General features: G+C 37.4%; 4 protein-coding genes and 1 long non-coding RNA gene across 7 annotated transcripts; 2 read left to right on the forward strand and 3 right to left on the reverse strand.

The window, feature by feature from the left end:
* Window positions 1–438: 438 nt before the first annotated feature.
* Dctn1-p150 (dynactin subunit 1) lies at window positions 439–9,917 on the reverse strand. Of its 2 annotated transcripts, XM_071771562.1 has the most exons (20): window positions 9,463–9,917; window positions 8,578–8,732; window positions 8,199–8,231; window positions 7,987–8,046; window positions 7,222–7,369; window positions 6,601–6,663; window positions 5,441–5,578; window positions 5,182–5,319; window positions 4,800–5,039; window positions 4,458–4,709; window positions 4,269–4,385; window positions 3,937–4,180; window positions 3,566–3,848; window positions 3,059–3,483; window positions 2,751–2,987; window positions 2,388–2,682; window positions 2,112–2,307; window positions 1,663–2,025; window positions 1,446–1,577; window positions 439–1,355 (listed from the first exon to the last, which is right to left on the reverse strand). In XM_071771562.1, the coding sequence occupies exons 1-20, from the start codon at window positions 9,628–9,630 to the stop codon at window positions 1,140–1,142; spliced, it is 3,903 nt and encodes a 1,300-aa protein (XP_071627663.1). In that variant the 5' UTR covers window positions 9,631–9,917; the 3' UTR covers window positions 439–1,139. The 2 variants fall into 2 exon arrangements, with proteins under 2 accessions (XP_071627663.1, XP_071627664.1); XM_071771563.1 differs by lacking the exon at window positions 6,601–6,663.
* A 735-nt stretch (window positions 9,918–10,652) lies between these two features.
* On the forward strand, window positions 10,653–12,883 carry Nipp1 (nuclear inhibitor of protein phosphatase 1). Its single transcript, XM_071798001.1, has 6 exons — window positions 10,653–10,853; window positions 10,999–11,059; window positions 11,190–11,343; window positions 11,834–12,054; window positions 12,154–12,357; window positions 12,469–12,883. The coding sequence occupies exons 1-6, from the start codon at window positions 10,825–10,827 to the stop codon at window positions 12,835–12,837; spliced, it is 1,038 nt and encodes a 345-aa protein (XP_071654102.1). The 5' UTR covers window positions 10,653–10,824; the 3' UTR covers window positions 12,838–12,883.
* Window positions 12,884–13,879: 996 nt separating this feature from the next.
* LOC139825346 (tubulin alpha chain) lies at window positions 13,880–17,722 on the reverse strand. 2 transcript variants are annotated; one of them, XM_071798000.1, is made up of 5 exons: window positions 17,327–17,722; window positions 16,283–16,502; window positions 15,858–16,159; window positions 14,964–15,545; window positions 13,880–14,297 (listed from the first exon to the last, which is right to left on the reverse strand). In XM_071798000.1, the coding sequence occupies exons 2-5, from the start codon at window positions 16,485–16,487 to the stop codon at window positions 14,058–14,060; spliced, it is 1,329 nt and encodes a 442-aa protein (XP_071654101.1). In that variant the 5' UTR covers window positions 16,488–16,502; window positions 17,327–17,722; the 3' UTR covers window positions 13,880–14,057. The 2 variants fall into 2 exon arrangements, with proteins under 2 accessions (XP_071654101.1, XP_071654100.1); XM_071797999.1 differs by lacking the exon at window positions 17,327–17,722 and having other exon boundaries at window positions 16,283–16,756.
* A 5,142-nt stretch (window positions 17,723–22,864) lies between these two features.
* On the reverse strand, window positions 22,865–25,327 carry LOC139825351 (uncharacterized). Its single transcript, XR_011735513.1, has 3 exons — window positions 25,190–25,327; window positions 24,778–25,029; window positions 22,865–23,205 (listed from the first exon to the last, which is right to left on the reverse strand). It is a non-coding gene; the product is annotated as an uncharacterized lncRNA (long non-coding RNA).
* LOC139825345 (fatty acid synthase-like) lies at window positions 25,315–27,530 on the forward strand. Its single transcript, XM_071797998.1, has 4 exons — window positions 25,315–25,510; window positions 25,592–26,011; window positions 26,114–27,132; window positions 27,292–27,530. The coding sequence occupies exons 1-4, from the start codon at window positions 25,315–25,317 to the stop codon at window positions 27,523–27,525; spliced, it is 1,869 nt and encodes a 622-aa protein (XP_071654099.1). The 3' UTR covers window positions 27,526–27,530.
* The last annotated feature ends 83 nt before the right edge of the window (window positions 27,531–27,613 follow it).

A 27,613-nucleotide genomic window follows, 5' to 3' on the forward strand; every position in this document is an offset into this window, starting at 1 on the left:
ATATATGCACTTAAGTACTATCCGCTGTGTGTATGTGTGTGTATATACAACACATGTGCATGAGATATATCGCGAAACGTATGTATATACATATGCACATACACATGTCTGTATGTATAATAAAATTGTGACAGTAATTAAGGCATACCTTATTTCATAAATATTTGAGGAAATACATCAACGGTTTACTGCTCCTTTTATCTCTACAAATAAAAAATCTGGAATATTGTACTATAAGTTTCTGTTTCATTAAATGTTAATCTTGCTGATGATATTTACCGAGATCGGCTGTTGCCTATAATATACATATAGCAACAGTGAAAGTGTATATGATGTTTGGTCAAGGTATGTGAAGTACTTGTTCTGCAAGACCACACCACTTTCTATTATTGTGATACCATCACCGTTTAGGGTGTACATACAAAACATTTATGTAAATATTTTTAGACCATATATTTGACAATTCTTAAAGGCATATATATATATATATATATATATATATATATAATACAGAAAAACCGTGAGGCACATGATTTTTCTTCCGTATTGTTAATATTAAATAACATTGCGTCATTTATAAACGTAATGAACACTGAAAAAGAGCCTCCCAGCTGCGATGCGCCGGTCATCGCACTGTAGCCCATCGGAAATAAATAAACATGCACAAGTGCAAATTACGAATTACTAGATCTGCCCTGTACCTTTTTTCTTACATCGATACAAGGATACGACATAAATTCTCTGTATAAAAGCCTAAGTTAATGCCGCGTTAAGCCCCGGACACACAAATCGACGGAAGACGTAAGACGTAAATCGTAAGGAAATCCACTAATCAGAGTCGACTATTCCCCTCTTCTTCCCTCTTAAAGAGGGGAATAGTCGACTCTGATTGGTGGATTTTCTTACGCTTACGTTTTACGTCCTTACGGCATTTTATGTGTGAAGGGCTTTATTCGTAACAATTAGCTCGCTTCATTTTCATGGAGCACGACAGGGTACGGCAACGTAGTACAAGATATTGCTACCGTGAAAAAATTATTAGAAAAAGATAGTCTCTCTTGCACAGTATAGTTTGAGGATTCTATGATCACATTACCTTGTCACGAAATAAATAATAAAAAATAAAACAACGCGGACTCTTAATAGTACATCAGAGTGTGAATTTTCCTAAGGTCTTGCGGTCCTACATTAACGGAGAATGATTGTTCTGGGCCGTTATAAGGGATCTTTATTTCGGCAGCAAGTAATTTGCGTTCCTGCATTGCCGCCGCCATCTCGCGATTCGGATACACAGCGAAATTCGCTTCCGCTCGTCCACCCGGCGTACGTTTAATAGCCTCACGACGTACCTGAGCCTGAAGAAATATACAATATATTTTGGGCATCCAGTAATCGATATTGTATCGATTTATACTGTTGCTTATCTATCTTTTATCTATACTTACCACTAGCTCGTCAACTCGTTCCTTCAGTTGCATGATGTTTCTTTGCCGTTCCAGTAAATAATGATATGATGTTTCGGGCATTTTCCGCCTCAAATCGGGAACTGTTGGATATACCAGAGTCTTCTCGACATCCTAAAATATGAATAAGCGTACTCATGTAGAAAAATATTTGAATGTAATAATAATTGATAATGATTATCAATTAGTAATTGATTACCTTGACGAGATCAGTAGTCTTCTTTCGTAATTCTTGAATTTTCGTATCCAGAGATTTAAGATTCGTCGGCGATGGCAACGGCTCCAAACTATCTAACTTTTGACGCAAGACAGCGCACATTATCTTCTTCTTTTGCTGATGCTCATTATTCAAGGCTTGCTTGAGGGCGTTTATCTCTTGTACGTAATATTTGTTGTCTAAAGTGCTCGTTATCGAAGTGCTTCCTGTCATGCTGTCCGCGCCAGACACAGATATCGTCTTTTTGCCAATTGACTTCAACTTTTCCTTCAATTGTCCTTTCTCTGTTTCTAGGCTGTCGATATCGGTTTGAAGATGGTCCATTGTTTCTTCGAATTCCTTTTCCTATCATCAGTGTTGAAAATATAAAGAAATTGGTGAACAAATATACAGATAACATTACCGATATACAATAGTGAAAAGAAAGATACCTTGCGTTTTAGTTGATTTTGCGCCTCTTCTAATTTTCTCTTTAATTTATCGACATTCATTTCGTGTTCATGCTGCTGCGTCGCAAAACGCTTCTCGGCCAATTCCTTCCGCAGTGTCATCTCGGACAATTCTTCCTGCTTCTCCCGCAAAGCTAATCTCGCCTCGCGTATATCACTATCCCTCGCTTCGAGTTTTCTAATGTAAAAATGTCAAAGGATTATCTCAAAGAGTCTTCTAATGGTAATTACATAACCAGCCGACGGAAATGTACGCACCTGCTGAGTATTTTTGTTTCTTCCGACTCCTTCCTCACAGCACTTGCTCTAGCCACAATTGGCGTCATTTGCTCATGCTCCATAGATAATTGCTGACTTTGTGTCTGTCCGCTTATAGCTAATTCATTCTCGCACTCGGCCATCTTCTGCGCTAGATTTGCCGCCAGTTGTTGTATCACCGCTAAACTAGTCTTGACAGTGGTCACAGGGCCCAAGTCTTCTGTATCGTATACTCTCTCGCTGGACGTTGCAGCCATTTCCTTCAACTTATCGGCCGCTAGCCCTGTGTCTAAATCTGAAGAATTTATTTGTAAAAATATTATAAAAATTAATTTTCCGAGAGAGTCTATCCAAAATACCTACCGCCATTTTCGGTAATAGCCTGTAAGGCACTCTTCAATAGATACTGAAGTGTCTTCATAATCTTCACGCCGTGCTGATAGCATGTCGAAAATTGTTCGTTGGAATCTTTATCTAATCCTAAATTGGCGCCTACGGAAAATGCTGGACCAGCGTGATCACGCGGTACTCGCCTTCTAGCCGATTTCAAATGCTGCTGGATCACCTCGCACGTCGTTTCGACGTGTTGACAAAGCTTACCTTTAACAATAAGAATGCGTTACAATAACACATCTATGCAGGTCAAGTTTAATTAACCAAATATTATGCACCTATATCACCACTCTCTCCTTGTATCAATACTTTGATCGCCGCGGCATCGGTAGCTATGGCATCGCACGTATTGCCCAAAGTTCTCGTGCCATTCACAATCAAGCGCGCCTGATTGACAGCCGTACTTTCACCGAAGAGCACGGAGAACATCGTGGCGAAGTATCCGCAACACTTCTCAATCGCGTCCATCGGCAAATTCTCGTCCAACTGATCTCTCTTAGCCAGTTCAATCAACGAGTCCAGGGATTTTTCCTGCGCCGCCATTTCCGGATAAGCCGCTCCCGCTTTAAGTAACATCTCCGTGTTGCACGAGTTTAAAGCCGACTCGAAGCACCCCAGGGTGGTTTGTAAGGCGTACATATGCGAGCACAGACGAGATCTGAACGAATACTGTGCTACCGAGTGACCTCTCACTACAGAAGTCCTGTAATAAAAATAAAAAAAATTAAATATTGTACGAGAAATCTAAATGAAGCTTGCGTGGTGAAAAATCGAATTATCATTACCTGTCTATCTTTTCGATCGATCTGTACTTTTCCCGAACTTGCGAAATCAATATCTCCGTTTTTTGCGTCATTCTCGGTATCAATAAGAGAGTCAATATCGCATCATGATCTCCGCCGCGAGTCAAAAATACGGGAGGCATGAAGGACAGCAAGTAGCACACATGATTTCGTGCCTCCTCGGCGTCTAAACGACGCAGCTCGAGGTCGACCGCCTTGGTTTGCGCTCGGGTCTCAGCAAACGTTTTCTGGAAGTCTAATATCTCCGCAAGTTGTTGGTCCGCACCTAAATCGTAAATGACATAAGAATTCATAAAAAAAAAAAGATAACTTGGTTAATAAAGTTTCGTATGCACCACCATTTCCTCTCCTACCTCGAACGTTAGTCTTGGTAGACTCTGTCGACTGAACTCGTTGCTGCAACTGCAAACATTGTTCCTGTAACTGATGCGTGAGTTCGCGGAACTTTGTGATGGTTAATTCGCGATCTGCCAGCGTCTCCAGCGCGGCGTCCCGGTGTCGTTGGGCATCGCGCGCTGCCCCAAGTGCGAGATCCAATTCTTCACGAAGTTCCAGTTCTAGCTCTTTAGATGATTCGGCCAGTTGATCCGACATATCCTGAACAGATTAATAGTACATTATTTGTCATTATGTATTTGCTGTAGATTATATATCTTTTGTAATACAAAGTACAAGAACTATGTACTTGCAAAGCCTCCAAATCTGCAACAGCCTCTTCCAGTTCAGCCACTTTTTCTTCCAATGCCATTTTCCTCTCGCCTAGCATCTCGACCATTTCTTCGGCTCCTAATGCTGCATCGACCTGCAAAAGAAACGTTAAAATACAATATGTATGCAACTATGACGTTGTTGCAAATTGTACAAACATATATACCTGTTCCTGTAGATCCGCTATCTGATGTTCCATTTCTTCGACCCGTGCCGACAACTTCTCTTTCGTACGACCCAATTCCAAAATTTCAGATTTTTTCTGATCCATATCCTTTTGCAGTTTTTGAAACTCGTGTTTCTCGTGCGCGGATAAGTCGCGCATTTTGACGAGCGTATCGCGCAACCTATTATTTTGCTGTTCCAATTGTTTTACCTCGTAGCTTGAAGCTCCCGTAGTCGCTCCACCACCGGCTGCCTTATTTGCGAAAATAATAATTTCATTTAAACGTGTCAAATCTATAAGAAAGATATAGAAACTTTATAAAAATTAAATGAAATATTATACCCGCTCAGACATTTCTGTGCGTAATATCTCTAGATCCAATGTTTGTTCCTCCAATTTTTCCTTGAGTTGGTCCAGCTCGATCTGAAGAGTTTCGGCCTTCTCTTCCGCCATTTCTTTATCTAATGTAGCCATTTCAACTGTCTCAGACAGATCAGACATTTCTTCCTGATACTGTTCTCTCGCCGCGTGAGCTTCTCTAGCTTCTTGCCGAGCTCGTTGAAGTTCTCTTTGAAGGCTTGCCTTTGATAATACAAAGTAAGCAAAAGTAGAAATTAAATGACTTACTTTCAAAAATTAAGAGTAAACTCATTCAATGAAGATCTTGGAATTTTCGATATTTAATCGACTTTTTAACATGCCTCCTATTACATATAATACTCACTTGACTTTCCATGACTTTGGCCTTAAATTCAAGAAGCTGTTCAACTTGAAGTTTTGTTTTCTCGAAATCTTTCATCCTTTCCTTGTCTTGCATTCGTTTTACACGCAGCGTTTCTACTTTCTCGGTAAGATCACGCACCTATAATATTATGTATGCACATTATAATTTTAACAAGGATAAATAAGGATATGTAATTTTGAACTATAAGAGAACAGAAAAAAAAATTCTCGCGGTAGAAAAACCTAAAAGGGAAATTTACCTGAGATTTCAAATTATCATTTTCTTGCATAAGTTGCAAGTGCGACAATTTTTCTTCCACCAAGTTCGCAGCTGCTGCTGAACCCGCCATCACCTGACCGGGTACGAATTGCGGTTTCAACGTTTCTACAAAACCTGTCTGGATTACAGAAAAGGGAGAAAAAGTAAGATATATTTGCATTTTGTGCCGTTGGGTGTTCTTTTTATTATCGCAATGAAAGAATTATATCGCCAAAGAGTTTCTTCAAAGTCCTCTGGACCTGTGTACCTGTGCCAGGTTAAAACGCATATACACACACGGTATAACTAAACGGTATATGGATGGCGCAAACAAAGATAACATAATTATATTCTCAAAATGCGGCAATGAAAAAAACACCCCACATTTCCTATGTGTGAGAATCGTATATGATGTTACGATAATGCCGTTGTTTCTGTATTTACATTCGGATAAAATTAGTCTGTTTCATGGTGATTAATGAGAGATTAGTTGCAATAACAACACCAACAAGCTACACCGAATATTCTATTAGTACTATACGATTATAAAGAGGAAGATCCAGTTGATGAGTTGAATCGTGTGTTACGTGATACATTTAAACAGGCTAAAGTCGTGGCATCGACTATGGCTAAAGTCAGAGCATCGAGACTGTCTCATCTATTACGTCCTAATGACCCGCTTGTGTTCATTTGCATCCCCGCTCCACAAAGATTAACTCTTGACAAATATAACTCTGAGAAAGTTATTGATCAGGCAAAGCTACACTTCAAAGTGTAAAACTCGTCTGTGATGAATATTAGTATTATTAAGCTTATAACGCAAATGCAAGGGGAATTCAATTCCTAACTGTAAAAGGTAAGACGAAACGATGCAGAATATCCCTTCCCACTGTGTGTATCGTAAACTATCAAAGCACCAAAGAACTCAGTTAATGAAGCTGATGTTAAACACAATAATGATATGCAAAGAGTAAAATGAAATTAAGTCGATAATCCACTAAGGACGTATCCGTTAAAGGTGCAATGGACGCTGTTTGGTTACAAAAATTATGTGTTACGATGCTTTATGATCGGCAAACAGCTAGCATGAGAAAGAACAAGATATTAGAGAGGTGATGTATTAAAAAAATTGAAATATTACAATTAATGAGTATTAATTACATTATTCTGATCATCTTGGGCCTTTGGCTTTTTGCCGGGAGGCGAGCTCGTGCTAGGGGACTTCTGAAACACGTACGTGCATTCCCATATGAATCATTCTGTGCCAATGGAGTCCTCCGACTTGCTTTTACAAATTTACAGTCTGTTCTCTTTTCTTCTAATTTTCACCATTAATTCTACCTCACTTTTGTTTCAAGCACACTTTCCGGTCAGACGAAAACGCATACGTGCATAATTACATTTGATTTATCGAGTCACAGAATAGGATTTTTTTTGCACATGAATATAAGAGAAACATACAAATAATTGAAAGACCTATAGATTTCAAAATATTAGATCACCTCTTTGTTAGTTAAAAACGAGAATGGAAATTATATCATAAGAATATAGTAGACAACTTGTTCACATAGGAATTATACCATTCGTCATATATATGTCATGCCTTAAATCTTCTGAATAATGTTCTTTATAGATACATTTTTTGCTTTTACTTTTCGAGCAATTAAAAAATATATATATAAGATACATAAAAAATATAAAAGTTTATATGCTATTGATATAAAAATAATTTATATTACAGCTTAATACTTTTTATCACAGCTTATTCACAATATATCTTACCTCAACGAATGAGGCACGCTTTGAAGTTGAAGTTGGTGCTGGGATTAATGACTCGCCGCCGTCTCTACGTTCGTGCAATGATCCAGTTAGGCTTTCTGTACTCGGGGCACTTAATAATGTTCTACTTCCAGATAAGGATAATCGAGAACTGTAAATATAAGATAAAATATTTAACGATATATTTAATAATTTATATACATATTTTTTACACATATTTACTAAGCTGTTCGCCAAATCAACCGCGATGGAAAGAACTTAAATTATTTATATTAAAATGAAAAAAATTAGAAATAAAAATTATTGCATGAAATCAGTAGGAAATCAGTAGGAAATCATATAGAATAATATTCGCACAATTATAAATGTCCATAAAAAAAAAGTTTTGGTACAAAATATGTTTAAAATAAAAATATAATCTTACAGAAATGCAAACTTAAATTAAATTGATAAACAAAATTTAATAGCATGTAATATTTAGCAATACAACATTTGTGTCACAATAATGAGCATAACAGAAATGATCGCTAATTATTTATTAACTAAAAATAAGGTATGCATGTGTAAAAGCTCCACAATAGGCATATTGGCAGCTTATTTGTGTTTTAAAGCTGCAGAGTGGGTGTTCAATGCAGTTGGCATTTCGACAGAGCCAGTAGTTAGAAGATAATTGCAATTTTCAAAATGTCTATATAAGCGGTAGCGATAAAAAAAAATACACATTGCTGACACGTCCGTTCGCCAAGATTTTGCTTGCAGTAATCTTACCCAGAAAGTTTGTCAGTTTGCTGGCGAGTAACATTCGCAGGAGATGTTTTTCTCCGTACACTTTTATGAGCAGCATATACATTTTAAGAACTTATTAATTATATACTCGCCTATCCATTTATTTATATAAAATGTCAGAAGTTCTTAGAAAGGAAAATAATAACGATTGTCATTCGTATTTCCTTGGCGTTATTACAAGATGAGAAACTTACGCTGTAGGCTCGTTCCTCCGACGCATACTGATGCTAGCATACAAATTGTGAAAATAAATTATTTCAAATATTCTTTCTTCTGAATTTATGAATTACATTCAGCTCAGTTCAACAATGAATAAATTATTTTTGATAAATTCTGCTCAATTACTGCTTAATTCTACTATTTTCCATTTCAGATGATAATATATTACTTTAAATATTTTAAAATACTGTAATGATCTATCTACAGCATTTATATTCAATTGCAAGACTATCGGTTATTTATAGCATTATATACTAATAATTACTGTATTTGTAACAGAAAAATTATGTACGTTTTTCATAAGAATCTTAAATCTAGCCATATGTTTTCAATACAATTTAACATTAAACTCACCTATTTAATCGACTCCTGGCTCTAGCGGCGCTGTCATCAGGTGTCGTGGCATTGCTGCCTGCAGACGATGGGCTGACAGGTTCAGTCCTGTTACCAAAATCGTCCAACAGAATAAGTTGCGTCTGGCGCGCAAACATGCCATGATTCTCTGCACACTGCAACAGTAGAAATAAACAACATAAAATATATCTTCTTCCATACTAACAAGAAAATTAAACTGTTTCAAATATAGTAAAAGTAGATTTGCCGTTACAAATCACATGAGAAATACTGCGTACAATGCGAAACCGACATAAAATTTTCTTCTATTGTACATGGTTTTGTACTGTTTAGTAAAAATCAAACTCGCCTTACATATCTTACATCATGTACGAGTAATGTATTCTTCTCTGGTACGCTTATCTAATAGAATTAGAATCAACTCCTTCTTGGAAGACTAAATGCAATCGTCATTGATTGTGCACATAAATTTGCTCTAAACTCTAAGGCCTGTATTCTCAGTTTACTTTTATCATAAATGCGTGCATTTAGTTAGCATATAGTTTACATGTGCTATAAAATCTCAGAAATAAATGCGCGAATTTATCTATAAAAGTGGACAAACATATATAATTTGAAATTTCGCAAGCAATTCTGCTAGTTGAATTAATCACCGATTAAGGTAATCGAGGTCGTCGATTCTAATTCTCACAACTGGAAAAAGATAAAAAGTAACTTAAACCGAGATTAAAGTTACTCTATATCGATAGAAATGGACATTGGACATCTTTTTCTCTAAAGGTTCGGGATAAGCTCAATCTTATCGCCGTGTCTCCAACTGGGGAGGGTTCCAGTTTTTTGACACAAATCTTGTAAACATTAGTCAACGTCTTTCTGTCGGTTCACCTTGAAGTACACCTGACCCTTGACGCTGCCGTTGTTTTTCCCCTTCGGCTCGTCGAGTATCACGCCGATCCATTTGCCGGACGCGAACGCCGGGTGGCCGACGTAGGCGATCATGCCTTGGCACTCCTTCACGGGGACCTCGACGCGTTGCCCGACTTTGAACGACATCTCTCCGTATCCGTCAGCCGCGACTCGCCCCAGACGAACGCATCAGCCGTGCGTTTAACCTGCGCAAGCGATTCCTCCCCGTGTCGCTCGTCTATCGCTCCGCAGCCTAATATGTGATTTACGAAGGGAAAAGATGAGTGCCACTGCCACACGAGAGTCCTGGATCCTGAATCGAACTCCGACGAAGTCCTCTGGGACAGAACCGTTCTATCAAAAACGTACCGTCCGCGTCGCAATCGTCGTTGTCGTTTGTCGTCGTTGATGCCCACCAATGCCCAGTGCCCACTGACAGGAGTGACAGGAGACAGTACCGCCACTGACAGCTGCACTTGCTGCGCGACTGCTGCACTTGCTCCGCGATTGCTGCACTTTTGTTTCTGCGTGGCGCCACGGCGTTTATTAATTCTTTGCCAATTTGCGTCATCTCTTTTTTCTCTCTCCAAACGTTTATTTTATTATATCTATTTCATTTTTAATGGAGAAAGTACAACGTAGTATCTCTTTCTAATTTTATTGGCGTCTGAGGTGCAGAAACTGAGAAAGTCAAGAAAGAAAAAAAAAAAAAACAAATTACTTGAATCGTTCCTTCAGCACAAAAATATTTGATGCGCCACGTACACTCTACCGGCAGTACCGGCAGGAATGCCTGGACATAATACATATACATATAATACATGTACATACATATATGTCATATGCATATCAAAATGTCCAGGCATTCCTGCCGGTCGCATGTATGTATGATACACATTTATATGGTGCAGCTACACTTTCTCCACCTTTTCACAATCTTTTTCCACCTCTTTCTTTTGCTCCAAGAGCTAGGGAATTTTTTCTTGGCGTTCGAACGGCCTTACGAGACCGGCCGGAAGAAATTTATCTATTTATCTGAGAAAAACAGCTATTCGATCGATATTCTTCATTATTCGACAATAATTGTACAGCAACTCAGGTTCGAAGCGTGCGTCTTCTGCTCTCGCCGGGGATTGAAATTTCGCGGTCATAGGAAACGCGCAGACGCGCGGCGCGGCTTGCGAGGTTGTTGGTGGTGTGGTGCGGTGTGGTGTTCCGCTGACACGGGATTTGTTTTCGTCCGTACTTCGTACATTTCGGCAGTCGCTCGTTATTACCCGCGCGTTCGCTCGCGCTCGGATAGCGGAGCGAGGCGGATTGTTGCACAGGTTGCGGACGACAATGGCCAACCACTACGAGGTCCCGAACTGGTACGTTCTCAGAGTCCTCCTCGTTCGCGAGTGCCCGGTCGCGGGTCCGTCTATTGTTTACGCAATCGTCCCCCGAGCTGCTTGTCGCCGTCGCGACGACGTTCGGCGTCGCTTTGCGTGCGAATTAATAACATCTTTTTTTTAGGGCCGGCAAGCCACCGGTGGGGCTGCATCTGGACGTGCTGAAGAACGATAAATTGATACAGGTAGAAGCGATACGTCAGCCGTGACTTGGGTGATACATCACCCAAGTCACCCTCTCGAAACTCCATTATCCACTCGCGTAAACTGCACGAACGTGTTTCACACTATAAATACCTATTATCTACTTTACAGAAACTTATGGTGGATGAGAAGAAGTGCTACCTGTTCGGCCGCAATCAACAGCTGAACGATTTCTGCATCGATCACGCGTCCTGCTCACGTGTTCATGCCGCTCTCGTTTATCACAAACACCTCAATCGGGCATTTCTGGTTGATCTGGGAAGCAGTAAGCACTAAAACTTATATCGATGTTAAAGTATAATTAATAAGTGAAATACAACCGTTATAATGTACAATCAATTAGAGAGAAACTATTTATGGTTTGGATTGACTTTTAGTATAATAATAATAGTCTGTAAATTTTATATACTTTTTCCTAACTCAGTAAACTATGCGTCGATTTTTTTTTCGGTCTTTGAAACACAGCTCCTAGTTGAAACAGTAAATCCACATACTTATATCAATAATTGATTTAAATTTAAATTTTGATGCTAATAAGCATTCTTATTAAGGTACAATCTCTTAAGAAACATTTTTAATGAAAGCTGAATGTCAAGATTCTCTTTTTTTAAATAGATTGTAAAGTTAGTGTGTTAAAGAAAAAAGAGATTATTTTACTAATAGCTGCATTTATAGAAAGCTTAATACATTCTTTTATAGAGTTATATTATATGATAGATTTTACGTATGATGAAGAACTTCCGATTACTTTTCAGCACATGGAACTTTTATTGGAAATCTACGTTTGGAGGCTTACAAGCCGACTCAGTTACCAATCGACAGTACATTTCACTTTGGGGCATCTACTCGGTATTACATAATAAGGGAAAGACCTCAGACTGGCGCCCGGCCTATCATCGAAGAACTGGAGAAATTATCCGAGGATATGGACGGCGGTGGTTTGCTGGGATTGCCAGAAACAGAAACAGAATTAGACGTATGTATCAAATACATCTGATAATATATGTTAACACTTTACTTAAAACATTTAAATTTTATATTGTACTAAATGTACCCAATCGATTATAACTTTCAGAATTTAACGGAGTTTAATACAGCTCACAACCGACGAATTTCTATGCTTGGCATAACAGACGATGAGATGCATAAAACAACGCGCAAGCGAAAGAAAAAGGGAATCACTTTCAATGACGATGAAGAAGTAATCAATCCGGAAGACGTTGATCCGTCGGTTGGGAGATTTCGTAATCTTGTACAAACGACAGTTGTTCCTAGTAAGGTACGCGTGACGTTCATACAAACGCAATGGCGTGATACAAAAAACTGCTTAGCTCAGTATTAAATAATTATAAATTATTTATAGTATTAAGAGCGTGCTCCTTTATTGCAGAGAATGCGAATGGAGGGTGGTCTCATATCATTGTCAGAAGATCACAATCCTCTGAAGCACATGCAGCCCACGTCTACCACCCCGCAGCTTTATCACGATCTACCTCCCGAGCAGTTTACGCCGTCCTCGATGTCGTCGATCAATCCGTTTTCCACGGCTCTTACGTCGCTGACGTCGCGGCTTGGCATCGCGCTACCCAACCCTGCGCCCGAAGTGGAGATGACGCCGAATCAGATACAGGCGGAGGTGTCGCACGTGCAAGAACACATACCGGGTACGACGGAACCGCGGGCGATGGAACCGAAGAAGAAGAAGTATGCCAAAGAGGCATGGCCCGGGAAAAAACCGATACCAACGCTTCTTGTATAATAGGAAGAATTGTCGTATTATTTTTTGATGGAGCTGCTTCATCCAAGGATTGTTCATACATTACAGATTTACATACAATGCCAGCTCTATTACGTGTTACTATATCGGTAGTAACTGTCAAATCTTAATCACGTTGAACCATGTAGGATTACGATGAAAAGACTAAATTTATAACAAGTTAAAATTTTATTTAAGTAATAATAACTCAGATATAAGTAACTTGGCTAGATTATAATGATTTAAAGTTTTATCTAAAGTGGACGTGTCTAAAGAGACTTGTGATTTGCTTGAAAAATGCAAATGAATCATTTGCATTTGTCAATCCGATAAATGCATTCAGCTAAAACTAACAATGATATTTGTTCAAAGCATCCTAAATTTATGCAATTTTAAGTTTAAAAGAACTGAACGATATTGGATGCATCTAACGTTTATCATGTTAAGTTTTGTACCCGTACTACATTTATTTCCGCTGCGATAACAAGTATCAATAGAAATAAAGTTATGTTTAATTTTATCAAATAGATTCTGGTTACTAGGAGAATGAAATTACATGTCTAGTTTTAACATTGTCGTGATTTTTAATAGTTATTAATAACAGCATTACCGTGATTGTTATATATATATATATATATATATATATATATATATATATATATATATATATATATATATTACATTTCCTTAAACCTCGACATAATTTCCTATATGTACAATTGCTATTATCGCTCCAAGTGCAATGAATACGATGTAAATAGATATAAAGGGAATTTCGTTGATATACTTTTATAAATATCAGTACCAAAAAAGAAGTCAATAAAAAAAAAAACAAATATTGTATATATTACGTAAATAAGTATTATCTTGGGTCAGTAAATTTTTCGATATAAGGAGTATAATTATATTCAAGTTTGTCTCTTTATATATGTATATTATATATTTGTTTCTATGCCAAATGAAACATTAATTGTAAAAGTGATGCAACACTCGTATATTTTTATACTTGCTCTACAAAGGAACTTTTACAAAAAATACTCTTCTATAAAATACGGTTACAATTATACGAGAATAAACATAAAATATATCTTTTTACACAAAAATTTAACGCATAAGCGCTGTGACACTTCTCTTGTAATTTTCGCCTCGTTGTCGGGTAGCGAAAAGAAAAAAGAAATACGCCGGCCTATTTCAAAAGATTTCCTCCAAAAAAACGCGCGATGTTAATACTCCAGCGATGTATCCGGTGTGGACGGAGATTCGAGGGCGACTTCCTCGTAATCCCGCTCGAGTGCCGCGAGGTCCTCGCGCGCTTCCGCGAATTCAAGCTCCTCCATACCTTCCCCTACGTACCAGTGAATAAATGCCCGCTTGTTGTACATTAGGTCGAACTTGCGATTGAGCTTGGCCCATGCTTCTTCAATAGCGGTCGTGTTAGATAGCATAGAGACAGCTCGTTGGACCTGCAAGCATATATGCAGTTGATATATTATCTATTGTATATGATTACTACGTAATGTTAATATTACGTACAAATTTGATAATTATAAACGACTGTTGAATATAATGTATATGATGTATAATATATTACGTAATATCAATGTTACATAATAAACAGCTAATTATTATGTAAATTATTATTATTTTTTATATTAGAAGGTTGTGGATTTCACAAATTCTATATTACGTAATAAATTAATAATTATTACGTTCGCTACCCGACGTAACAGTTCTAGTTAGAAAGTTGTAAATTAAAATTAAAATTCTAATTGTATAAAATGAATTTAAATCAGGTATTATATCAAATTTGAAGCCTACTTTTGACAATCTAATTACCGTCAGATTTCAAGTCATAACTGTATTTATTATCTGTAATGTAATGTGTGTGCCGCATATTATTTGCATATTTATTTTATATATATATTTCTATGTGCTATATAATTCTAATTGTTCAAATATTTTTCGCACATTAAATTACAAAGGCAGATAAAGATAGAATTCTATTTTGAATTCTGCTACGAGTTATAAATCGTCTAAAGTGGACTTAAGTCTACATTTTTAATATATTAATTTTTATTTTGATTTAAAAAATGATTTCCAAGAGAATATTCTATGATTGTCGACGATACCTTCGCGAGATCGCCGCCCGGCACGGCCGTGGGCGGCTGATAATTGATCCCGACTTTGAAGCCCGTGGGACACCAGTCGACAAAGCGGATGTAACTCTTGCCCTTCATAGCGGCGATCGCGGCATTGACGTCCTTGGGCACGACATCGCCGCGGTACAGGAGGCAGCAGGCCATGTACTTGCCCTCGCGCGGATCGCACTTGACCATCTGGTTCGCGGCCTCGAAGCACTCGGAGGTAATCTCCGCGACCGATATGCCCTCGTGGTAGGCCTTTTCGGCGGACACCACCGGAGCATAGGTCGCCAGGGGGAAGTGTATGCGGGGATAGGGCACCAGATTTGTCTGGAACTCGGTCAAGTCGACGTTCAGGGCGCCGTCGAATCTCAAGGACGCGGTAATCGACGACACCACTTGGCTGATGAGACGGTTCAGATTCGCGTATAAGGGCCGCTCGATGCCGAGCTTGCGCCGACAAATGTCGTAGATCGCTTCGTTGTCCACCATGAACGCGCAATCTGAGTGACTGATCGTCGTGTGTGTTGTTAATACCGCATTGTACGGCTCCACCACGGCAGTAGACACCTGAAAGTAAACGTGTTTTTTATTTTTTAAATAAAAGTTATTAGGATTCGAGGGGACGCGCGTCGCTAAATCTTTATTTAACAAGATCTGTACTTCTCATAACTAGAAATTAGCTTCAAAATCGATTTTACTTAATTTTTATCTTTATTAATCTTGATTATTATTATAAATATTCAGGAATTTCAGAAATAAACATTATATTCTTCAGTTCGTTTTAGTTTCGCGTTATCTTTTATAAAATGAGTGAGCGAAAACTAATTAAAATTTCTTTTTCAAGAATATGCAAAGCTGATCTAATTTTCCTGAACTCACTTGTGGCGCTGGATATATGACAAATTCCAATTTGCTCTTCTTGCCGTAATCGTCAGACAGCCTTTCCATAAGCAGAGACGTGAACCCCGATCCTGTGCCACCCCCGAACGAGTGGAAGACGAAGAAGCCTTGCAGGCCGGTGCACTGATCGGTTAGTCTGCGCACACGGTCCATCACGGACTCGATGACCTCGCTTCCGATGGAATAATGACCGCGAGCATAATTATTGGCAGCGTCCTCCTTGCCGGTAATTAATTGCTCCGGGTGATACAATCCTTTGTACGTTCCTGTCCGAATTTCATCTGCGGGAATAACAATTTTTGAGCTATAAAGATATACTTTTCGTGTCAAGATTACTATAACATTAATATTGTTATTACAAGTAATTTTTTTCTACGCTAATTAGTTATAATATCATAGCTGACCGACGACAGTCGGCTCGAGATCGATCATCACGGCGCGCGGTACCATCTTGCCAGAGCCCGTCTCGTTGAAGAAGGTGTTGAAGCAATCGTTGGAACCGGAAGCTTTGTCGGACGGCATGGTCCCGTCCGGCTGGATACCATGTTCCAGGCAATACAACTCCCAGCAGGAGTTGCCCATCTGAACGCCCGCTTGGCCTACGTGCATTGATATACACTCGCGCTGCAAACCGCGTAATTGTGTATTTTACATTAAACTTGAAATCTTGACGGTGTACTCCAAAGAATCTCAAATTTTTTTTCAAAGTCAAAAATTGTCACAAGAAAACGTAATTTTACTTTTCCATACCATTTTGATGTTTTTAATTGAATTTCTCTTGATATTCTACAATGAAAATTTGGATGAATCGTCAAGTCGAAATTTTAATTAAAATTTTAATTTAAACACGATAAATTTGGAGGCCGGCCATGGAGCTACCCTAGAAAAAACACTGTCAATTTATATTTTTGTTGCTCTGGTAACCGTTATGATTGAGCTTCACGGGGATTGAATCTTTATTTCTAACTAACATAAGTCAATAGTTTCGAATATGAGCTTTATTCTATAAAATATTATAAATTAGATTTTTGAATTTAGTTTTTGAGATATTTGATGTATGAAAGAACGTTGTAAACGACTGCACGACGTAGAGTATCTCGTACACGGGTGACTCTTTGTTGCGGAAGGGATAGATCCCTTTCTGAGGCAAGGTTCTAATCGTTGCGTTCCAGACACCGTTATTGCGCCACATATTCACGACCGGTGTTAACATAAATCCTAAAAAGCACGTTCACGTTTAATTAAGTCTATCACCTAATAAAGAAATGGATTGGTAATCGGTTTAGCGAAGATTGCATTTACTTCGCAAACTTGTAGCTGGATAATATGAGAAACGTTTGACAAATCAGAATACATAAAATACAATATAATAAAGTCTAAACTGAATTTTATAGTTTAGATGGTTTTTACGTTTATAGTAGGTGTTACTTGATTGTCCAATTTCTTACCCATTGTCGTCAGCATCAGAACCACAGTGCTAAGTATGCTGAACCGCCTGCCTCTTTTAGCGTAATAAGATCATGATTTGTCGGCTCCGCTTCGCCAGGTAGCGATAGTTCGCCCAGTCGGTGGTCATCGTGTACAGAATGAACCGGAAGCTCCTGGCCATCACTTTCATGAAGACGAATTTCGCCAAGAAGCTGAATTATTAGGACTGTACTGAGGATCTCGTGCATCACCGAGTTCCAATCCGTCACCGTGTAAAGCACGGTGTATGTTTGTACAATCGCAGGGAACGTGGTGAAGACGATCAGTATGAAGATCGAGCCGCACTGTAAATTGCAGAGAAACCCGGTATCCCGTGGCCAGAAGCCCAGTAGCCGCATCCCATAACGAATTATTGCGATGGCAGGATCAAAGCTTCCGATCTTTTCTACGTCGTCCGATTCTGATGGTTTCGGACGAATGGTCGGGATCATCATCGATCTCCACCGTTACAATCGGCTTCGAGCAGTGATTTCGAGTGGTACTGGGTTGCTTCAATCGTTGCCAAATAGTACTGGTAATCTTGAGTGCCTTTTTAATAACAATTGCGAATAGTATTATTAACAATTGAGATGATTGATAATTAATAAATAGACGCCGCTGGCGTAAAATGATACGAATATGATGCGAGTCGCGTGATTTAGAATAATAAAGCGCGATGATGCGTGGTGTGTCGACCGCGCGTTTAATTGCATTTGTAATTGTGAAATTCTCGAGGAATTTATATGCACTCGAGCTGTGTCGCAGCGTGTCTCGAGCGTGTATATCTTCGAACGGTTCGCTCCGTTTCAATTCGGCCATTGCAGCGTTGACTCGACTCGCGTTGTAGCCGCGCGGCGTCGGGAATGTCGGTATATGAAGTTAGCCGCGCTCAGCGGGAAAAACAAACTCGGTGAATCATCGGATTTAAATAATAGAAGCGCGCGCCGCGCCGTAGAATGCAGATCGTTTCATCTCGGGAGTGTCTAATATAAAGTGTCGCGATCGTATTATTACAGTTACTTCGTACTCGATCGCGAAATATTGGACAGCGATTCCGTGAGTGTCCTGTGCAACGGAAGGAGGAGAAGGCCTGACCACCCAGACGTTCTGAGAGGAGGAGGAGGCCTGACCACCCAGACGTTCTGAGAGGAGGAGGAAGCCTGGCAAAGGCATCGGGCCCCGGCGGAGCAACTTTGGGGTGAGCTTATTTCTTATCTTAAAATTAATAGTTCTTTCCCATTTATTCGGGCCAATTTATCTCGGATAAGTAAGAAATAATTAAATAATTAGAGAGACCGAAATTTTATCTAAAATTTTATAAAAGTTTATTCTTATAAAGGTTTTCCGGGAAATAGGTTAATTTATATTAGTAAATGTAATTAAAAGACGAATTAGACGTATGTAGAAATTATTTTTTGAAACATTGATTATTTTCAGCGTCTATTTAATTTGAATCTTTCATTTTTGTGTTACAGAATCATCGTAGCTACGTGGCTGAATAACTCCGCCCGTTGCGCATCGGTCGGTGAGTGACTTTTTTTTATAATGGGGTGATAAATCTGTGAATATTAGTTGTATATTTATGTATTATTCTCATCTATTAATGCAGATAAGTGCAACTTGTCACAGATCAGTTACCCTAAAATGGATAGACTAAATCAGACTAGGCTGAATAATGAATCCTAGAGCTCCATCATTTATTGATTTATTGTGCTTACGGGAGACTGCTCCCGCGTAACATATACATCCCACACAGCACACTTTATCTGAGGGACGTCCTACAGACATCATTTTGGGATATCGCAATAACCGCGGGACATCCCAAAATGGTCTCAGATATCCGGTGGATATCCAGTGGATGCACAAGTGTCCGGCTATTTAGATCTTGCAGACATCTTCACAGGATATCCGAGGGAGATCGAAAGATATCGCAAGATATTAATTATAGCACTCGCGATATCGTTTGGATATTTTATATACAATAAAATTATGGTTTAACCAGAAAGGGGATAATCGTATACAATCGTGGACAGAAATATTGTTTCTCTTTTGTGATAAATTTCGGAATGTGCATTCGTGTTGCTTAATAAAAGAATTCTTCCATTGGAAAATAAATTGTAAAATTAAACAAATACATTCCAATATTATAAAAAAATCAATCTTTCTGTCCACGATGTACATGAAAAATAAGTATATTGCATATTAAATCTTTATTTATTAAAAGAATATATAGTTTTTAAACAAAGTACCTCTAATTAAAAAAAAATACAATTAGTAAAAATAAAAATACATATCACACGTACGAGTCTAATAAAGCTTTCGATCCGAGGTAAAAAAATAGAGGTACATATATAAAGTACTTTTAAACTTTAACACTTTTTGTAAAAAAAATAACAGCAATAAATGTAATGTTGCTGATTACTACAGAAAACATACGGTCTCGGCTTTTTCACGAGTGACCAAGTCCTTTTTTTACGTTACACAGACATGGTCAAAACAAAATATATTTTTACGTAGGGAAAATATTTAATTATGCAACAAGGATGGTCTTGTTCAAGAAGGAAAAAAAGAACGTTTAAAAGGCGCTATTAGAATTTTTATGAAGGGACACTTGGTTTTTCCCTCCTCCGCCCGAGACCGTATGTTTTCTATCGCGCTACAATTAAAAATGTATTAATATACCGGTTATAACAATAGCGGCATCGGGGGGGGGGGGAAGCCTAGTGGTTTCTTATTGTCGGCGCTTAATTGCGGTTGAAACATATTTGTAGAATGATAAGCTCGCCCACGTGTACACTCGCACATACATAATATTCGCCTTTTTTGTGTGTTTGATGGTACCGGAAGCAGCGACCGCGCCGCCTTCGGACTTAGCCGATTCGGCGTCGTCGGTGAAAGCAACACGCTGCGAGCGGACTTTATCTTCTGATCCGTATTAATTTATATATTCTGAGTAGTATACGAGAATTTACGAAAAATAATATACTACTGTGAGATATTACAACCTGAGAATTTACGAAAAATAATATATTCTAAAAGATATCCTTCAGAAGATCTCTTAAGATATCTTATGCAAAGCCAACGGATATGGCAGAATATTTAGATATCCTGAGATCATAATAGGATATCTCACGATATCTTATTGGAATATCCCGGGATCACCTGCTGTGATATCTATGGGATCGTATTTGGAAATCTTGGTCAGTTTGGGATATCCTCAGGATACAGTGTGCTGTGTGGGATATATGTATAACATGCCGATTTTATACTAATCTTTTATAGTCTGTCCATCTAGTAGCTCTTGGCTTTGTATCAATAAATAAAACAAAATAAAATGACGTGAGATCCAGTAAATATTTTATTGCGAAACAGAATAATTTTCTTGTGTAGAAATATCTGAAAATTGATAGTTTTTATATCTATTTTCTATTATATTAAAATGCACAATATAATCTAAGATGATACATATTTCATATGTCCTATTAACCATAATTTTAAAAATTTTTTGTAATAAAGTAACAATAGTTATTTATATAAATATTTATATAATCGAAAAAAATTCCTTTATTAGTTCGGATACCGATTCCCAAAAAGATCGGTAACGAAAAACTATACAGTTTATAGCACTCCCTGGGAAATTCTACCCCTATTTTATATACAATTCTTTAAGATTCGGTCAATTATTTCCCGAAAAATTGGAAAAATTTCGGATACCGGTTCCCAAAAAAATCAGTAACGAAAAACTATATACACTCTATAACACTCCTCGGAAAATTCTACCCCTATTTTATATACTTTTGGTAAAAATTCGGTCGAATAGTTTAAGAGTGTATAAAGAACATACATACATATATACATACATACAGACATTCTATTTTATATATGTAAATATAGATATAGATATGATATTTGTGAAAATTTATAAAGACAAATGTAACTTGCGCGAGACTATGACAAATTCTTTATATTGATTACGATACTTATTGCATGTATATCTTGCTTATGGAACTATTCCCTTTTGGATCTCACGTCATTCATTCTGAATGTCTTATACTTCTTACTTGATATTTGAGGTGAGATTAAATAATGTTCGCGATTTATTTCGCAGTTGCGGTTCGGTTCGCTCAGATTATACTCAATACTCAGATTATACTAAAAATTGTTTACCTCTTCGTTGATTAATGATTTATTGATCGATTGATTTTTAAATGGTTCGTTCGTGTAAATTATGCTATTTAAATTCAGATATTTGCGATCGAGTTATAATCGCGACGATTTTGATTGAAACGCGAGTAACATATTCTTTGCATTTTTTGATATAACTTTTTCTTGCTTTCTATAATTTCGATTTCTTGATCGAAAAAGTTAATTACGTGTATCGTTGACAAATTAAATGCAAAATTAAGTTAAATTTAAATTTAATTAATATTTTATTTATGAACGTGATTATTTATTTTTTTCTTATATAAACGCGCTTTTGTTAACGACCGTAATGATTCGTAATCGATAATTCGTAACCGTAACGTTATAATCTACCGGCCCTGATAATCATGCAGCCGGTATCGAAGGAGTTCGTCTCCTTCTCATTCTCTGGCTGATGTACCGCCAGAATGGATTTGACCAGGAACAACCCAAATAGGTAGGTTCAATCTGACCACAAGAAATATGAAAATTACACATCATATATGTACGGTCTATATTGGCCAAAATGTAAGTGTAAATTGCGATTAGGTGATTCCGCTAGATTTATCCAACACAATTAAGTACGATTAAATATACCCATCGTATCCGCGGTTTTACTTCTTATTTGTATAAGTAAAAATATTATACGGATAGGTAGAAGTTCGCGAATGGGTAGGTATAGGCACAAGTGAACAAAAATACGGATAGGTAGGAAAATATACGAATAGAAATACGGGTAGGTATAGGGACTTGAACATAATAAATTAATATTTAAAAAATTACCTAAAATACTGCAAATTAAATGACACTTAATAAAAAATCAAATTCCGCAATCGCGAAGTTAAACTTCTTTTTTATAATTGGATATAATGAACTATTTAATAATTTACACAAATACTTAATAAATTGAAATATTTGAAATATGAAATAAATATTTAAATAATGATGAAATTGATAAATAATTGAAATATTTAATAAATTACAATTAGATATGCTGTCCATATATTCTTATTGTTAGTTATATAATTAATGTAACTAATTGTAAGAATATTTGGACAGCATAATTCTATATTTGACTGAGAAGGGGGGCTAAAAATTGAATAAAATTTAAAATTAATTTTAAAAATAATTTCGCGGAGACTAATTTTAAGTTAATTAATTTTAAAATTAATTAATTTTAAATTTTTAGTCTGCAAAATTATTTATTCTTGTAAAATTGTATACAGTTATAAACTATGTAATATTTTATGTATACCATGTCCAGATAAATGCCGTTATATTTACTTTTGTACAATAATTACGAATTATCTATATCTATTTAAATATGTATATTTTTTTAATATCTATTTGTTACTTAAAAATAATACTTTTGCCAAAGGTTGTTGAAATAAATACTTCTTTTGATATTATAATAATATTATCCCCGTAACCACAAGTATTCTGACAATGAGAGACTCATCTTTTACTCTATCTAGAATTCTCAAAGGAGAGGGTTCTAGATAGAGTAAGATGTTTCAGTGTCAGAATTAATTTAAACAATATTGTTGTCTAGTATATGTTATGACATTATACTTTAAATTGGAAGTTCTCCATTAATTGCAGTTAGCACTTTCTCGCTTTTCAGGATCGTCGCATGAGTGCTCTCAATGTAATGTACTTTCACCAGATTTTGAGTTACCTTAAATAATTATGTACTTCATTAACAAAAAATTTCGTTGAAAGGACCTCGCACAAAAAGGCTGCGAAATGGCTCCCAGTCGATTTGGCTGAAATTTGAATATGATGTAGTTAATGTTGTCCTGATCAAATGTCTCATAGGGCTGGAAGACCAATAATGGCTAGTTTTTGAGATATTCGACTCCAAACATTGAGAAAATAGATGTTTTAGCGTATGTATCCCACACAGCACAGGATATTTTGAGGGACATTTGTGCATCCGCTGGATATCCACCGGATATTAAATATCCACTGGATATCCACCGGTTATTGAGATATCCCACTTCATCTGTAGGACGTCCCTCAGATAAAGTGTGCTGTGTGGGATATAGCTTTAATATATACGAATTGCATGTGTATTCGTGTGCGCTCGCGCGCATGCAGGTGTGTGCGTGTGTGTGTGTGTGTGTGTGTGTGTGTGTGTGTGTATGGGTGTGTGTGTGCGTATGCGCGCCCGCGCGGGCGCGCGTGTGGAACTTCTAATTAAGGCACGTGTCTATTCCTTGGAAGTGGTCGGTTGCCTGCATCAGCGACGGTTTGAATTAGTGTAGTTGACGGATATTTTATGTGCTCTTCGTTTCTAGCATAACCCAAATACCATAAAACGCTACATATGTGAGCACAAGTACCCAGTGTACGAGTACCAGACTTGCAGGTACAATAATATCCTAATATTGGTGACAGCTCCTCGTCTATGTTTTCGTCCATACCATCGTCTATCTCATTATCATCGATGGATTTATATGAAATCGATGGATTTATATGAAATCCAAAGTTGATAATGAGATAGACGATGATATGGACGAAAACATAGACGAGGAGCTGTCACCAATATTAGGATATTATTGTACCTGCAAGTCTGGTACTCGTACACTGGGTACTTGTGCTCACATATGTAGCGTTTTGTGGTATTTGGGTTATGCTAGAAACGAAGAGCACATAAAATATCCGTCAACTACACTAATTCAAACCGTCGCTGATGCAGGCAACCGACCACTTCCAAGGAATAGACACGTGCCTTAATTAGAAGTTCCACACGCGCGCCCGCGCGGGCGCGCATACGCACACACACACCCATACACACACACACACACACACACACGCACACACCTGCATGCGCGCGAGCGCACACGAATACACATGCAATTCGTATATATTAAAGCTATATCCCACACAGCACACTTTATCTGAGGGACGTCCTACAGATAAAGTGGGATATCTCAATAACCGGTGGATATCCAGTGGATATTTAATATCCGGTGGATATCCAGCGGATGCACAAATGTCCCTCAAAATATCCTGTGCTGTGTGGGATACATACGCTAAAACATCTATTTTCTCAATGTTTGGAGTCGAATATCTCAAAAACTAACCATTATTGGTCTTCCAGCCCTATGAGACATTTGATCAGGACAACATTAACTACATCATATTCAAATTTCAGCCAAATCGACTGGGAGCCATTTCGCAGCCTTTTTGTGCGAGGTCCTTTGAAACTTATTAAATACAGATTAAATCAAACTTTTTGAAATACCTTCTGCAAACCATAATCTTCTTTAAGTGGTATATGCGAGGAGTACGCAGATTTTAGCAATATTATGGAAGATCTAATAGGCGGCAACGTAGAGGGATCATATTGCCGAATTGCGGATACATTTTTATACACTCTTGTACACAGCGTCTTTAAATTTGCGGGTGAGAGTAATGTATTCGTAGCTAAGAATTGTTCGGCGAAAATATTATATCTTTCTTCCCAGGTCTTACATTTCTTCAATTCCATAAGAATCTACCAAATTATATATTTTGTTTTTAATATAAGTTTTACTTTAAAATGAGAAATACTTGAAACAAAAGACTATAAGATTGATACTGATACTACTCCTATAAGAAAGAAAAAAATTGTAATATTTAATTTTGGTACTTAAAATTAAGAAAATAAATAATACTTTTTTACTGCTTCCTGCTGAATAAACTTCCATGATATTGGTTAGAACAACAAGCTGAAGGTCTGTTTCATTAGGATTTTTTAAGATATGTCGAAATTTCACTCAACAGTGAGGACTACGATTATATGTGCGGTCATGTAGTCGATGGAAGAAATTTGTTACCCGCGACGGGTTATCTTGTACTCGTTTGGGAAACTATCGGTATGATGAAAGGAATAACATTCACAACAATACCGATAATATTCCGAGATGTAAACTTTATTCGCGCTACTCATTTAACGAAAAGTAATGCTGTAAAATTGACAATTGCGATACAGAAAGGTATTTATGAGATGACTTACTTTAAAGTAGCATGATCGTAAAAATGCGTGTAAAATAATTAAATACATAAAAATATTACAGACGGGAAGTTTGAAATAACCGAAGAAGGTAACGTTGTGGTGACAGGTACAGTGCACGAGACATCGATTCCAGAACAGGAAATGTTTCGGACAGATCTATTACCGGAGAATAGCGACGAAGAAGAACACATGACTGCTCGAGATATCTATAAAGAATTGAGACTGCGCGGTTACCAGTACAGCGGCTGGTTTCGTGGATTACATAGCGCATCTATTTCAGGCAGCAAAGGACATATCGTTTGGAAAACAAATTGGGTAACGTTTATGGATACCATGCTACAAATGTATATTATTGGATACGATACCAGGGACTTGTATGTTCCGACGAGTATTCAGAAATTGGTGATCAATCCTGAGCTTCATGCGTCGAAACTGCGGAATAGCGCGACTGGCATGGAAAATTCGACAGATATAGATAAAAGTAAGTGCTTTTGAATCACGTACTTGTTGAGTTATTTTGTTTTGATAAATATCGCATAAGAAAATCTTGTAATATAAAGCGTATTATTTTGTCTTATTACAGAATTACCGATACAAATATACAGAGAACTAGACACGATTATAGCTGGCGGAATAGAGATTCGAGGCCTTAAAGCCACTCAGATCTTTCGGCGAAAATTGGCCCAAGATGTTGTTATCGAAGAACACGTATTTGTTGATCATCACGATTATGCTAAGATTTCTTTGAACGAAGCGATTCGGATATCGGCACAACTCGCGCTGGAAGATCATCAAATCATCAAAGTAAAAATCATCGAGCTAGTGAAAGATGTCGATGATGTTGCATTAGAATACCTCTCTTCTTCATTGCTGGTTGATGCTTTTGGTGATGTGCCCTTGATACAAACAAACATCACTCTATTAACATCGCCGAATCGTTTTAATTCAGCAGATTTACCGCAGAACATTTCAATCGGAGATTCAAACAAACCATCTGTAGGTGACAAAGCCTTAATAGTTGCAGGATTTAACCTTTTGTCCAAACAACAAGCTTCGTTAGAACGACTTTTGCCATTTCTAAGAGAAGGTGGTTATCTGTTGTCACGTGAGAAATGTGACGTAATTGATTACACCAAATATTTACAGCAATACGAATTAAATGTTATTCTTGAAAAGCGCACCGACAAAGAAATGATTGTGCTTCTGAAGAAGAAAATTCCAATAGGAAAAAGAATTGTTGTTTACATAAATAATGATAACTTTAATTGGCTGGAAGATTTAAAGCTATTTGTGAGCGGTGAGAAGAATCTCGAAGAAAAAAGTAGGATTATAATTGTTGGAGAGAGAGATTTCGAGTGCGGTTTGTTAGGTTTCGTTAATTGTTTGAGAAAAGAGCCGGGCGGAGAGCTTGTTAGGGGTGTGCTTATTCAAGATGAGAAGGCCTCTATGTTTTCTCTACAAGATCCCTTCTATGTACAACAATTGGAAAAAGATATGTTTATTAATGTATTGCGACCTAATAATACCTGGGGATCATACAGACATTTGCGATTATCACGACCGGAAACCGAACCTGTACCTACCGCTCATGTCTGCCAAACGGTATACCCATATAGGAATCCTTTCAAAATATATCGACATTTTATCAATGTACAATATTAAATATTTTCAAATCGTTTTTTAAATATTTCTATAATATTTCTCTATTTAAAGTTTTGTTCTATGTTTGTCATGTGTTATGAAATAGATGTTTTTCTATAGGTCTGTGGTGATCTAAGTACATTTTGTTGGATAGAGAACAGTTTATCTGTCGAATCTCGTCGTGAGGATTTGGTACGTGTGGTTTACTCATCATTAAATTTCAAAGATGTAATGCTCGCGACTGGTAAATTAACATCTAGTCAGGCGATCTCACGAGGACGGTTATTTCAATATATACCCCTTGGATTGGAATACGTAGGATTCGGTAATTATTTTCCGCCATCGTGTTTTTAATTAATGTTTCCATTTTTCTATTAAAAAATAATTCATAAAATGTATCCTATCATTTTTCATTATCGAAATTATAAATTTTTATTTAAAA

The sequence above is a fragment of the Temnothorax longispinosus genome, chromosome 2, assembly GCF_030848805.1.
Source record: "Temnothorax longispinosus isolate EJ_2023e chromosome 2, Tlon_JGU_v1, whole genome shotgun sequence".
NCBI classification, from domain to species: Eukaryota; Metazoa; Arthropoda; class Insecta; order Hymenoptera; family Formicidae; genus Temnothorax; species Temnothorax longispinosus.

Coding starts and splice junctions, on each gene's coding strand:
- Dctn1-p150 (XM_071771562.1), bottom strand. CDS start 9,630: ATGTCGTTCAAAGTCGGGCAACGCGTCGAGGTCCCCGTGAAGGAGTGC. Junction 8,047..8,198: donor CGGAGGAACGAGCCTACAGC/GTAAGTTTCTCA, acceptor TGCTCATAAAAG/TGTACGGAGAAAAACATCTC. Junction 2,308..2,387: donor GAAACAAAAATACTCAGCAG/GTGCGTACATTT, acceptor TTTTTACATTAG/AAAACTCGAAGCGAGGGATA.
- Nipp1 (XM_071798001.1), top strand. CDS start 10,825: ATGGCCAACCACTACGAGGTCCCGAACTG. Junction 11,344..11,833: donor TCTGGTTGATCTGGGAAGCA/GTAAGCACTAAA, acceptor ATTACTTTTCAG/CACATGGAACTTTTATTGGA. Junction 12,055..12,153: donor AAACAGAAACAGAATTAGAC/GTATGTATCAAA, acceptor TATAACTTTCAG/AATTTAACGGAGTTTAATAC.
- LOC139825346 (XM_071798000.1), bottom strand. CDS start 16,487: ATGCACGTAGGCCAAGCGGGCGTTCAGATGGGCAACTCCTGCTGGGAG. Junction 16,160..16,282: donor TCTCGAGCCGACTGTCGTCG/GTCAGCTATGAT, acceptor TTATTCCCGCAG/ATGAAATTCGGACAGGAACG. Junction 14,298..14,963: donor CGGGCGGCGATCTCGCGAAG/GTATCGTCGACA, acceptor ATATGCTTGCAG/GTCCAACGAGCTGTCTCTAT.
- LOC139825345 (XM_071797998.1), top strand. CDS start 25,315: ATGTGCGGTCATGTAGTCGATGGAAGAAATTTGTTACCCGCGACGGGT. Junction 25,511..25,591: donor GACAATTGCGATACAGAAAG/GTATTTATGAGA, acceptor AAAATATTACAG/ACGGGAAGTTTGAAATAACC. Junction 26,012..26,113: donor TTCGACAGATATAGATAAAA/GTAAGTGCTTTT, acceptor GTCTTATTACAG/AATTACCGATACAAATATAC.